This window comes from Mangifera indica, chromosome 3 (genome assembly GCF_011075055.1).
Source record: "Mangifera indica cultivar Alphonso chromosome 3, CATAS_Mindica_2.1, whole genome shotgun sequence".
In the NCBI taxonomy this organism is placed as follows: Eukaryota; Viridiplantae; Streptophyta; class Magnoliopsida; order Sapindales; family Anacardiaceae; genus Mangifera; species Mangifera indica.
Genome location: NC_058139.1, coordinates 1,364,464 through 1,378,188, shown reverse-complemented (window position 1 = coordinate 1,378,188; position 13,725 = coordinate 1,364,464). Strand labels below are relative to the sequence as shown.

The window sequence follows — 13,725 nt, the reverse complement described above, 5'->3', positions numbered from 1 at the left end:
TGAAAGTGAGGCCTACTTGTAAGTTGCAGCAGATTTGTAAACGGTTTTGAGTTTAAAGATCAATTCCAAGTTTAACATCAATGGAATCCATGGGAATTCAATAAAGAGGGGGGCTAAATTCTTGAATGTAAGTAGCACCCGTACTTTTAAACAGTGCTGTGAAATTAGGTCAAATTTGATTCGCAGGAAGACTAAATCAATTGAATGAGAAATTCTATTCGAGTTAAACAGCTCTTTCGTTAAATCTGTTATATTGAGTATAATTTAAAAATCTAATCTTAATATGATGTCAATGAGTCTTAAACCTAAAACCTTTTGAAATTATTTGAGAATTCTACACTTAATCATTCAAACTATCCCAAGGGATAGATAATGGTAGAGTTGATACGTCATTTTAAGATAATCCCATCTCATGCATGCAATGCTCATTGGGCCTTTGTATTACTTCAGTCAAATTATCTCTTTTGATTCTCGTATTAAATTAGAAATTATATTTTTTATTTAATTAGACCTAAATCAATTATACGAAACAAAAAAAAAAATTGGGGTTTATGGGCTTACCCTATCACGAGAGATTCATTTTGTTACTATATAAATCGTGCCACTGTTTCAATTGCGAAGGTCGAATACATATCTATGGAAGCCATTTGAAGATTTAAAGAGACAGAAGCGGCAGTGTCATGATTTACAGTTGGTAGCCAAAAGGTCAAAAGGCTTGTCATTATTATTGGCATTGAGAATTCTGATATATTATAATATTCAATATACAGAAAGACAACTGAGAAAAAGCTGCTAATCCTAAACTACACATCTGAAATCACTTATTGAAAAAGCCTTCTGAATTTGCTTTTGCTCAAAAGGGCATTTGTGTTTGTCGATCTTCTGTTGACCTAAACATTCATCCTAATGAAAAAGCTTAACCAATTTTTCTTCTCAAAAGCCGCCATAATACTGGAGCTGCTGGTGTTGCCCATAACTGCTCACAAAAGCTGCTCCTCTCATTGCCCCATGATCGTCTTCTTCATGCAGCCCATCAAGCTACAAAAAAATCAATTAAAACATGACACTTTATAATCTTATATTTAACTGCCACAATAATGGTAAACCAATAAATTATTAATTACCCAGAGCTCGTCTTCGTCTGCATCTCTGGCTGCACATGCAGCTTTGGGAGTCTCTCCAGTTTCGTCGTTGCGTGCGAATCTGCCACGTATGCGTGGGCGGTTGTCTGCTAGCGTTTTGCGGCATGCATACTTGAATCAACGGAAAGTAGCAGACAAAAAGAAAAAACAACCCTGTTTAATACAGATTAATTCATCAAATAACACATAATTTTTATTCCGTAAATAAGAAATTAGCTACCTTAATCGTCTTGTTGAAGTTTCTCTGATTACGTTTAGCTCTATACTTCAGAATCCTTTCTTTTCTTTCTTCAGCACTGTAACGCCCGACTTTGAAGTTCGCTTCCTCGGTGAAAGAGCTCTCTGTTGCCAAATGACTTGAAAGAGACCTCTGTGTTTTATGCGCTGTTCTTATATTCTAAATTACACACCAGAATACAGAAGAAACAAATGTTGTATAAGCATGAAAGTGACAAATGAAAAGGAAAATATTTACTGAGAACAGGGGATTCAGATTCAGATTAAAGTAAGTACTTGTAAATCTCCAGTACTGCAAACCCTCCTCATTTGCCCACTGAAAAAATTGCTTTCTGGCGAACTCAGAGCTTGGTTGTGAAAATTTGGAGACTCCATGAGCGTATCAAAGCGGGGTTGAAAGAGAAAACCAGGCTTATTATCAAAAGAATTGCTACTGTAACTCCTCTGCATATACTTTGCTACATTTTCAACACCACTATAACTGTGAGAAGCAAAGGGCTGTTGTTGTCGTTGTTGTTGATGATGATGATGATTATAAGAAGAATCAAAACCTACCAGAGACTCCTCGCTTTTGACTTCCAAGGCATCTAAACTAGAGAAATCATGGTACCCATTTGCAAGCGGCTGCTGCAAATGAGTAGATTGACAAAGGCTAAGATTTTCAAGAAGGTGACTTGGCGGTGAACAAGACAGAAGAGTATGTGCAAATTGGTCGATAGAAGAAGACTCATCAACCGGATGATTTGGGTTGATTATTGTGGTGCTGTTTGAGCTCGAAATTGCTTGAAGAAAATCAAGAGAAGAATCACAAAAAGGAGAGAAAGGCTCAGCAGAAAAGTTGAGGTCTGCAGCATCAGAAGAGACCATCTCTGGGCTTGAATGTTGGCGGAAAAAGGAATTATCAAAAACATAAAGATCAGAAGACATTTTTGAACTGAAATTCTTTGATTGAAATGATCTGCAAAACCAAAAACACTAAACGAAAACAATACAGAAAAAAGCTGTCGTCGTTGTCTTTTCTTCTATAAAATCACTAATACTTATTTCATGGCTATTTTGTCTCCGTATTTGGCTGTGAAACGGCTATGGAGCAAAACTGACACTTGGGCTCTGATTTATTTTATCAAGGCTTGGCATTACCAGAAGTAAGAAGACAAAGAACCGATTTCTTGTCTCTCTCTTTCAGAAAGATGAAAAAAAAAAAATTTTCAATCAAACAATAAGAATGGAGAGCTACTCCGGTTACAACTCATATAAAAAGGAACAGAAATTAAATTGTACAGCAAAACTTTACTTTAATTCTAAATTTCCCATATACTTTTTTATTCTTACTATTTATCCCCTAGTTAGTAGAAAAGCATCTACCTTTTAACTTTAGGAACCTTTTACTTTGACTGACATGATTGAAAATGTCAATCATCGTCCTTTTTAATAAATCTTACATAAAATATTATCAAAATTTTAATTAAGGACCATGGGTTATAATAAATAAATATTATTTTTATAACTGTTATAAATAGCCAACAAATATTATCCGTTTTGAACTTCAGACCCTCACAACTTTAAAACGCGTCTAGCGGGATAGGGCTTCAAGCCCGTACCCAGGTTCGGAACCTACATGGGCCACTAGATATTGTCCGCTTTGGATCTTCAGAATCCTCACGGTTTTATTACGCGTCTATTGAGTTAAGAGCGTCTGACCCTTACTTATATACAAACTCAGTAGACAGAACGGGAGCGATGTAGAACTTCAGTTCACAATAATAACTTATTTTTTATTATTTTTATTTTTATTTTTAGTATTAAAAGAGTGATAAATAATTTAAGGATTTTCTTTGACATTACAATAATAAAATAATACATTACCTTCACCTTCATCTTTTATATTGTGGTTTCTCAGTATTACAATAATATTTTATTATTAATAATAATATGATAAGTAATATAAATAGTAATTTGATTATCACATTCACTTTAATATTAAAAATTTATTATTGTAATCTTGATTTTATTACGATTATATTCTTATTTATTAAATTTTTTAGATTAAAAATAATTTTATTTTCAATTGATATAATAAGTAATATAAAAAATATTTAAGTAAAATAATTTATTATTATTCTTTTATTACTCTAACTAAACATAATAATTAATTATACCTATCAAATTTTATCAAATATAATAATCATTTATATCTAATAATCTTTTAAATAATCTATTTTAAGATAATTTTTTAATTTTAATAATAAAATATTATTCAAACTAAAAGTCTTCTAATTTCTCTTGTATCAACAAGATAACTGGATTTACTATATTCAATGTTATAATGTCTAGGCATATTTATTATATAGTTTAAAAGATTATATAAAAGTAAAAGGGGATTCTCGTTATGGTGACTTTATCATATCTTAATATAAACATTAATTAAGATAATAATGAATATAAATTATCGAGAAGTGGGCTGAACCACTTTAGAAATACAAATGGCAACACTGATTCTATTCATTATCATTTATATTTATATATATATATATATATAAAAGATCGCATCACTAATCTTATGTATTTTTTTATTGGCCAAATTTTCACCATCAACAAAAAGAATTTATAATTTTTGTTTATTTTTTACTATAATATAATTGAATTGGTTAACAAATACATAAAATATTATATATTTGTGTTCTAAAATTTCAGTGCTCTATTTTGCCTCTATTTGATAGTTGTAACTATAATTTGAAATTCATATTTCTCATTTATTTAAATCTACTCGCACATGATGAAGACAAAACTCGTCCTCATCATTTAACCTAGATATATCAATTGGGTCGAGCCAAATAAAAGCCCGGTCCAAAGTCTAAAATTCAGGCCCAATTCGAAAAGGTTTGACCCGATACTATAGCATACTAAGCTTGACGCGTGGGCCTTCTAAGGCGAGTTGTAGGCTTTAATATTAGACCTATAAACCGGTGTGGCTTGACTTAATCTGATACTATTTAAAAATAAAAGAAAAAAAATGATAGAAGCAAGGTTCTATGCAAAAGCAAGGCTTCATTTTATTTTTTTATATAAACAAATATAATTTTTTTTATTTCCAATTTTATTTACAAATCTCTCAATCTCAATTCTTTCATTATATTATCAATTTCATTTTCTCTCATCAACTATCTTTCGAAAACTATCTGAATTTATAAATAATAATTCTTTATGTTTATAATTTTTTTTTCATTTCAATTTTATCATTACAAAATATTACAAATAGATTTAATATCAAATGAATCCAATGTCAAATGAATTCAGTTTATAATTATACAGTATGTAAATTAATTTATTTATACTATATTATAAACTTATAATATTTTTGATCGTGTAACTACGGTATTCTTCTGTCACAAGGGAGAGATTATAAATATTTAAAAGTTTTGATTAAAATTAAAAAAATTGTTTAAATGAGTCGTCTGATTAAGGTTCAGCTCTGCTTAGTTCAACCTTATATATATAAAGTTGGACTTTCAAAAACCTAGAGGTTGACCCCATCTAAAGACCCATTATTGTGCAGGTCTAAGACCTAACTTAACTCATTAACGTGTCTAATTTTAACCTATTACTCTCACGCAATTAGGCTCTATAACACTCCCATTAAAAAAAATAAATAACTATAAATGATTGATATTTTCTCAATTGAAAAGAAGCGAAACGACGCCTCCAGAATTCTCTTAATGAATTGGGCGTGGTGCTTCCTTCCTATTAAGGTTGGAGGTGGACGGGGTGGCTAAGAGGAGTGCTGGATTGAATTTTATGAGAGAGAGTTTATGTGAGGATTTAGGTTATAATTGTGGGTAATTAAATTAAACAACTTACCAAAAACCCTAAATCTTGAACTTCCATCTCAAAATTTCTTGCCTTTGTTATAGCCAAAACTAGTTGGCTAACCGAGAGCGGGGGTGATTATGACACTTTTCAAACATATAAGAATGTGATAGGATAATTTTTAATTGGGTACTCGCCAAATAAAATCACAATACAAGTATACAACCTTTTGGCCAAAAAAGTACTCGATGCCCTTGTGGCATAACTAATTAATTAAAAAACAAAAAACAAATGAGTTTGGTTATTTGTTAAATCTATAACCATTTTATTCTATTATTGAATTTTTTCAACATAAAAACCTAAATTCAAACCTCGAATCTCAGAATTTAAATATTGATTCAAAATAACTAATTTCAATCATTCAATTATGAATCGATTTAACCCAATAATTAACATAAGTTTGAACATGGGTTCAAATCGAATTAATCACAAAATCTTGGTTGAATTAGTTTAACCAATTAGTCTCGAGTTTACAAATTATTATATCCTCGTTGATGTTAGTTTGATTTTAGGGTTTCTTATTTGTATTTTTGTTTTTTTACTATTTTTTATTTTATTAATTTTTTTTACTAGTATGGTCTGGTCTTTTTTTATTTATGATTTAATGACTAAATTTAATAAAAAAATCAAAAGCATCTAAATTATTGTATTTCCGTTAAAATTAATGCTTAATAAATATAAAATCTTCTTAAATTAGAAAATTATTCATATAAACACTTATTGTTAAAATTTGTAAATATTTTACTCTAAGGGTGTGTTTGGTTGAGGGATTAAAAATTACTCTGGTAGTCTATTTTTTTATTATTTATATTATTTTGTTTAATTTATAAGTAATAAAAAGTTTCGGTAATATTTTATAGTGATGCAAAAATAATATAAAAGATACTCTGATTACCATCTCTATCTTAATTATTAAAATATTATCAAGATAATTTTAATTTTATTATAATATATAATTTATTTATTAGTTTTTAAAGACAAAAATAATTTTATTTTCAATTAATATAACTAATAACATAAAAAATATTTTAAAATAATTATACCTAGAGGTATTTAAGTAAAATAGTATATTATTATTATTTTATTATCTTTAATCAAATACAATAATTATATATATCTATCCATTTTTATTAAATTTTATTAAATATAAAAAATATTTATATCAGTAATATTTAAGGTAATTTATATTTAAAATAATATTTCAATATTAATAATAAAATATCTTTAAAACTAAACGCCCGTAACTGATAACACCATAACTTTAGGGAAATTCAAAATTCAAAATTCAAAATCAAATTAAAAAAAAAAAAAGCAATGTGTATTTGGATAATTAATTAAAATAGGTAAAATTTTAAGCGTTTATACGTTTTTAGGTCAATCTAAAAAAGTTTTATCAAAATAAACAAATCGTATTTTTTTTACCCTTTTTACCCTTATGTTGAAAAACCAAGTAAAAATATTTTTTTTAAGAATATGCGTCGCTTTATGGTGGTTACGATGGTGGCTAAGGATTTCACAGTGAAACCCTAAATATGTCGAATTATGTATATAAATATTTTTGAATGTTTCGAATGATATAAAATGATGTAATTTCGATGTTAATGGATGTCTAAAAGTGTAGTCGTTGAGAGACAAAAGCACGCAAATTTACAGTGCCGCGCAAATCTACAGTGTCGTGCAAACTGCGCAAACCGCTTGCAAAATCGCGCAAAAATCATGTTCATAGACTATGATATCTGCTTTTTGCGTGATGTGAACAATGTTTGCCTGGTGTAAACAGTGTTTGTGCGGTGTAAACAGTGTTTACGCGATTTGCGCAGTTTGCGCGGCACTGTGAATTTACGCGCTTTTGTCTCTTAACAACTACACTTCCAGACATCCATTAACATCGAAACTATATTTTATACCATTCGAAACATTCAAAAATATCCATATATATAATTCGACATATTTAGGATTTCATTGTAAAATTCCTAGCCACCATTATAACTCCCATAAACTGATACACATTCTCAGAAAAAATATTTTTACTTAGTATTTCAATATAAGGATAAAAAAAGTAAAAAAATTAGTATTTACTTAATTTGATGAAACTTTATTATGTTAGCCTAAAAACATGTAAACAGATAAATTTTTGTTTATTTTAATTAATTTCCCCGTGTATTTCCTCCTAGTAAGTATAACCATGTTCTAAAATATTTCAAGCGTTGACTGGTCAATGCCAACTCAACCTCTAGAAACGCCAATAGGGACGCAACACGTTAGATATTTGACCAAAATTTGAATTGCCTAGTGCTGTGAAATCATCGCCGTAGTCTTTCTTCGAAAGTCTCGGGTTCGGACTTAAAGGGGACTTTTCTTTTGGACGACTGAGAGAGCCACTCTTTGATTTCTTTAAATTTCAAACAGATATCGCACACCGGATCGCCAAGCGAAATCGTATCAATCAGATCGTTAGTGTGCCAGAGCTTGAATCTCGACAGATCAGACGGTAAAGATGACGTCCGATGCGGCTATTCAGAAGATGCAGCTCCGTCAATCCTACCGAAACGTGTGGCACAGTGACCTTCTCAGCTCCATTAAACAAGACACTCCTTGTATGTTTTCTAATCTTTTATCGTCCCTGTTTCTTTTGTATGAAGTTTAGGGTAAAATTTTATTTCTCCTAATTTGTTGTTTGTTGCTCGTGTTAATGTGCAGATTGCTGCTTTGCGGTTTTCTGGTGGGAAATTCAGATCTTCATATTGTTATTATTATTTTTATATAGATGTTGCGATTATAGTGTGAAATATTATCCATTAGCTAGCATTAGGAAAAACAGTTGATTTTTAAACCCTTTAAACATTTGCTAAATGATGCATGTGCTGTTAGGTTTAGCTAGATTGCTCTACTCTGTTTCATAGGATTCGTTAATGTATTCAATATTGTACATTGGAATTGTATTTGTCTTGATATACTGTTAAATTAACTGCTGTTAGTTATTTCTTGAGTTTCCATATTTCACTTTCATTGTCACCTCTTTCGGAGGGAATGAATTGATCTGTTGAGCTACAATCTTTTATTTTCTGACTTTTGACGATCTGATTTTGATTATTTATTGAATTTATGAGATATTTAATCATAAATTGCTTGCTTCTTTGCATTGCAATTCAATGTGTCTGGTTCGCCTTTGTTTATTGTAGTCCCCCATGTGTATCTTACTTGCTTCGGAAAAGAGCACTCTACAATGACATGTCCAGGTATTTGCAATTCTGTTTAACTCTGATCTGAGTTTTTTTAATATGTAATATTTTTGTGTAATTGTAATATCATCTTGTTTTTCATAGGTATGTTTGTTGTGCTGGTTATATGCCTTGCAGTGGCAAGTGTCACGAAAGTTCTTGTCCTGAATTTTGCCTTTGCACTGAGGTACGGATTTTGTTTGTCAGTGCAGCAGTTTTGTTTTTCCTGGACTTGATTTGGAGCTTCTTGGTTTAAACTCAACTATGGAATTTGTGACCACAAGATATGCATACATTTTTTCTTATAGCTTCTCTTTCAAAATGGAGAACTTAACATTTTGTTTGTCCAGTGTTCATGGAATGTTTTCTCCCATGTCATCACTATTCAGTGAAATGATAAACTTAACATGCTTTGATGTGAAAATTAATTTATTATCTCATGCAGTGGGTTGATTATAAACTGACATGGCAAGTTTTAAGTGTTTTTATTTCAGTCTTTAATTCCTTTCAAATTCCATTGATTCTCAGGTTTTCTGCTGCTTTGGAAATTCAGTGGCCTCTACTCGATTTCTGTTGCAAGATGAATTCAACATCCAGACAACTCGCTGTGATAATTTTATTATTGTACTGTCTCGTAGATATCTCTTGATCTGTAATTAAATGTCATTGACTTTTGTTAATCATGTTTACTTGTCGACAAACAGGGATTTATGATATGCCTTCAACAAGTTGCATGCATATTTTCCATAATTGCATGCATTGTTGGAAGTGATGAACTTCAGGATGCTTCTCAGATTTTGAATTTATTGGCTGATCTAGTTTATTGCTCGTAAGGGTTTTTGCCCTCTCCCTACTAAAGCTTTTAGTAAAAAAATAATCTACAAAATATCATACTGAGTCACTGTGTGTTTTCCTTTGCAGGGTTTGTGCTTGCATGCAGGTATGCAACTATGCAAGCAACTCACATACAGGCAAACGAAATGATTTCAATGTAATATTTCTTTACATTTTGTTTTGATTATGTGCAGACACAACACAAGATTGAATTGGACAAAAGAGATGGTGTGTTTGGTCCACGACCTATGGCAGTGCCCGCTGTTCAAGAGATGTCTCGCATTGATCAGCAATATCCTCCCTCAGTTGGATATCCGCCACAGCAAACTGTATATGGACAGCCCTATCCTCCTCCAGCTCAAAGTTACCCACCACCTGTGCAAAGTTACCCACCTCCTGTGCAAAGTTACCCACCTCCGGCACAAGGCTATCCTACTTCTTATCCACCTCCTGGCTATCCTAGGTGATTAAATTTTCTGTTTTACACCCCCCGGGTTTTCTCTCCAAAGTAATACTTCTGCTGTGTTGCATTTACTAGTGAACTTCTAAGTCATATGAGATATTAACTGGGTTTTTGAGCGGAACTGCATCTCTACATAACTGTTTACTTGCCATTAGGCTATTGTTACAGTAGTATATTTGTGTGTTTTCATATCAGCATTGTTGGTTAAACAGAACATAATTGTTATCCAAGTAATGCTATATGTACTTAAAATGAGTTTCAATTTGAATATCAATGATAATGTGTTTAAGTGTTACTTTATTTTTAATTCAAAATCACTCAATTACATGATGACATGTCATGATTGGTACTTATTATAGGTGCATATAGGATTATACTTGTTATCTTGCCCATTATCAATCTTTCTAAGTTAAGCTCTTTCTGCATTTTATGACATGTCATTATTAGTACTTATTATAGCACAACATTATACTTTTCCCCATTATCAATATTTCTAGGTCTCTTTGTGCTTTTTTTTTTTTTTTTTGGTTGCCAATAAATGAATGATAATAATATACAAACAAATAGAAAGATAATGTAATTTGTTGTGCTTACCCAATTCCTTCTGAATTTGATATAACTGAAAGTTAGAATGAAAGTTCCACAAGTAAACACAAAAGATTTGGAACCTGGGCACCTTTGCTTGTATATGTGATTCACCTTTAAGTGTCCCAATTTTACAGAAACAAATATAATTGGATCAGTAACTAAATCATGTTTCTTTATGATGCTTCAATCTAAAAGCTTTTCTTTGAGAAAGAAAGCAAAAAGTTAAAAAGAGTAGTGGGGTGGTTGGTTAATTTAAGAAAGAAGAAATTTTGTGTTGTTATTGGCTTGTTAATCGAAAGTGAAGATTAGATTGCTTCGAGATTAGATTTGAATCGAATCTAGTTATATATAAATTAACTTAAATTTAAATTAAATCTATAATAAATGTAAGAATTTGAATTTATTTTAGTCAGAGACGTTGACAGAGGGTTGATCACACAAGTAATAAATAAGGTTGTCGATCACTTAATTAATATATAGTGTTGATTACTATTTCTTCTCCAAGAGGAATGTGGGCCTTTTCACAAAATTTAAATTTTTGTGGCTCTTCTGCATGAATAAGAAAGTCCAAACATGCAAATATTTTAAAGTATATAAAAATTAAGTAGGTATTCTTACTCCTATAAATTCTAACAAAAGAAAAACCTGAAACCGTGTGGGCTCATTTCATTCTTCGCAAACCACACGCAGAGTCGCTAAGATCTTGCCATTTGGCAGCATAAGTACAACCCATGTGATGTTCCTTCTGTGTTACGCACAATTAAATCAATTTTAATTACACTATTTAATAAATTTTCATGCTAAGAAGTTTTGATAAGTAATTACACCTTAATGATGGTTGGTCTTAAGATATTTTCTTGAAGACTCCACTTGGCAGCCCCTTGCTTCTAAAATTTATCCATCCATTTTGCACTAACTAAAATAAATATATGTGAAATTTTTAATTAATAAATGTGTTACAAAAATTAATATTATTTGCAATTAGAGTTGGATTCCATCGAAACTGTTCAAGTTTGAATCTGACAAATAAAGTTTGAGTCAAAGATTGAGTTTGTTCATTTTTATATAAAATTGAATTTAAATTAACTCATATTGAATTTAAAGTTAAATTATTTTTAATCAATTTATCAATCTTAAAACTAATATTAAACCGATTCTTTTAGATTTAAAACAATATTGAGTTAGACCTTATTTGGGTTTGATGTCGATCGAATCTACCTTATTTGCAATGTGACATGAGATTGTATATATACAAAACTATAAAAATCCTTTGAAAATTTATTACAATGCATTGCATGTATGATGTACATATATATAATAAAAATATAATTAATTAGAGAAGTTAGAGTTTGATTATAAACATAATGAGATTCTTAATCTATTAATATTCCAAAACTTAATTAAAATTCATTTAGAGAAGGAAAAATCACAATCAAATATTCATGAAAAGTTTTTTTTTTTTTTTTTGTCAATAATAAATCTTTAAGATCGCAGGGTTAAACCAATCATATCATATAAGTAAAAATTTTAAATTTTAAATATTATAATAATAAATTTTGTAATAATTATATTAAATAAATTAAGAATTTTAACTTATTTATTTTTTGTTAGCTAGAAAATCTAATTTGCGTTAGACTATTCCTTCAAAGAAATTATTCCATCAAATATGTGAAGTGGAGCTTTAGATTTATGCTAAGTAAATTAAAATTTTAATACGCTCCCAATAAATTTCAGGCCATGCCCATGGCTCTTTGTTGCTTGGATACTTTTGTCAGTCAGACTATGATTACAAAAGCTGATCGATAGTATGTCTTCATCCAATTTACCTTACCTTTTACCACTTAACTGAGGCGGATTCACCTGCAGCTTTAACCTCAAAGCCTGACTGACAACTTCAAACATAATTTCTCCCTTGCTTAATCTTTCTCACTGGTATGAAACAAATATCAGAAAAGAGAACCCAGATATTGAACTTCAATGAGCTGAACATCATAGAGACTATTTTTGTAATTAACAAGAAGGAGATCTAAAGTTCTACCTCTGCATTTATTTGTCTAGTACCACCCAGCCAGCAATTAAAATGTCAAACTCAAATCAAAATCATACAACCATAGCCATTATATGTCAAAACCAAACTCAAAAACTACTCTCAGTCCAGTCAAAGTGCCATGAACCTACCAGAAAAGGCCATAAACTTCATCATCATTCAAACCAGAAAGATTAACATCCAAATCTTTTTTTTTTTTTAAATCTTCATTGATTCAGAAGCTCATTAAGAAACAAGAAGGATAAGAAGAAGATGAAGAAGTAGACTGTACAAACTGCAAATTAATTAAGTTAATTATTATTATTATTAACATATGATTCTGATATGTAGGTCTCTATTTTCATTTCGCTTCACGGCTCCTTTATACGATCAAAAAAGAAAAAACAATTATTTTTTCTCCATTTCTTTAACCTGAAATCTGCAAATCAGTAACCTGAGAATATTCAGCATCATATAAGTTGGGGATCCCGGAGGCTGCCCATAGTCTCTCATTGAACGTATCTTGCATATCATCTGGAATAAACGGCGTTCGACACAAGGGGCAAGTTTTTTGATCGTATCCCATCCAACGGTCGAGGCAACAACGGTGGAAGATATGGCGGCAATTTGTGAGCCGTCTGATCTCGTCCTGGTCTTCAAACTCGTAGAGACACACGGCGCATGAGTCTGGCGGGTCAACAAGGTCTGAGAACTTGACGACCGGCAGGATTTCGCGGATAAGAAGAGCGGAGACGGAGAGAGGCGCGGGGACACGTGTGGTCGGCGTGTCGGGCCAAGCAATGTCAGGTTCGAGAAATTCTTGGAGACCCAGATAGCTAAAGAGAACGGTAATCAGTTTTCTGATGAAACCCAAAAAGGAAAGCGTGTGAATAAGGAGCTTCGGGAGGAGAAGCTCCGTGTAAGCCACCGGAAAACCCATTACTTCTTTGATTGAGATGAAGAGCCAAGGAGAAGATGAATTATGTGGAGAAGAGAGCCTGGCCTTCAAATTTTATACACACGAAGTACATTGCCACGTTAGAGAGCGACAAATTTCCTACTATTATTATAGATAACACCATCATTATTATAAATATTATCATTTTGGTTATTTATGTAATAAAATATAAAAAAATAATATTAAGTTATATCATAATATATTATTATTATATAAATAAAAAAATATTACGTCATAACATACAAGAAAGGATTCGGAAAGCAACAAAATAAAAGTGGGGGCCTAATACTTGTCTAAAATTTCCAGAACAACTTGGTATCCTCATTAACATCATCGATTTCATGTATGGTAGAAATTTAGCGATAAAATTTAATTTTATATACCAATAA

General features: G+C 31.0%; 3 protein-coding genes across 5 annotated transcripts; 1 reads left to right on the top strand and 2 right to left on the bottom strand.

The window, feature by feature from the left end:
- Positions 1–695: 695 nt before the first annotated feature.
- Positions 696–2,581, bottom strand: LOC123212227 (zinc finger protein CONSTANS-LIKE 7). 2 transcript variants are annotated; one of them, XM_044631309.1, is made up of 4 exons: positions 1,656–2,581; positions 1,363–1,539; positions 1,125–1,253; positions 696–1,038 (listed from the first exon to the last, which is right to left on the bottom strand). In XM_044631309.1, exons 1-4 carry the CDS (start codon positions 2,304–2,306, stop codon positions 934–936), a joined length of 1,062 nt encoding a protein of 353 aa, XP_044487244.1. In that variant the 5' UTR covers positions 2,307–2,581; the 3' UTR covers positions 696–933. The 2 variants fall into 2 exon arrangements, with proteins under 2 accessions (XP_044487244.1, XP_044487245.1); XM_044631310.1 differs by lacking the exon at positions 696–1,038 and having other exon boundaries at positions 1,157–1,295.
- Positions 2,582–7,568: 4,987 nt separating this feature from the next.
- On the top strand, positions 7,569–10,064 carry LOC123212457. 2 transcript variants are annotated; one of them, XM_044631606.1, is made up of 8 exons: positions 7,569–7,843; positions 7,947–7,968; positions 8,429–8,485; positions 8,573–8,654; positions 8,996–9,074; positions 9,172–9,296; positions 9,389–9,407; positions 9,496–10,064. In XM_044631606.1, the coding sequence occupies exons 1-8, from the start codon at positions 7,754–7,756 to the stop codon at positions 9,766–9,768; spliced, it is 747 nt and encodes a 248-aa protein (XP_044487541.1). In that variant the 5' UTR covers positions 7,569–7,753; the 3' UTR covers positions 9,769–10,064. The 2 variants fall into 2 exon arrangements, with proteins under 2 accessions (XP_044487541.1, XP_044487540.1); XM_044631605.1 differs by having other exon boundaries at positions 7,570–7,843; positions 8,996–9,091.
- A 2,616-nt stretch (positions 10,065–12,680) lies between these two features.
- LOC123210807 (brassinosteroid-responsive RING protein 1-like) lies at positions 12,681–13,409 on the bottom strand. Its single transcript, XM_044629295.1, has one exon. It carries the CDS (start codon positions 13,316–13,318, stop codon positions 12,806–12,808), a length of 513 nt encoding a protein of 170 aa, XP_044485230.1. The 5' UTR covers positions 13,319–13,409; the 3' UTR covers positions 12,681–12,805.
- Between the last annotated feature and the right edge of the window lie 316 nt (positions 13,410–13,725).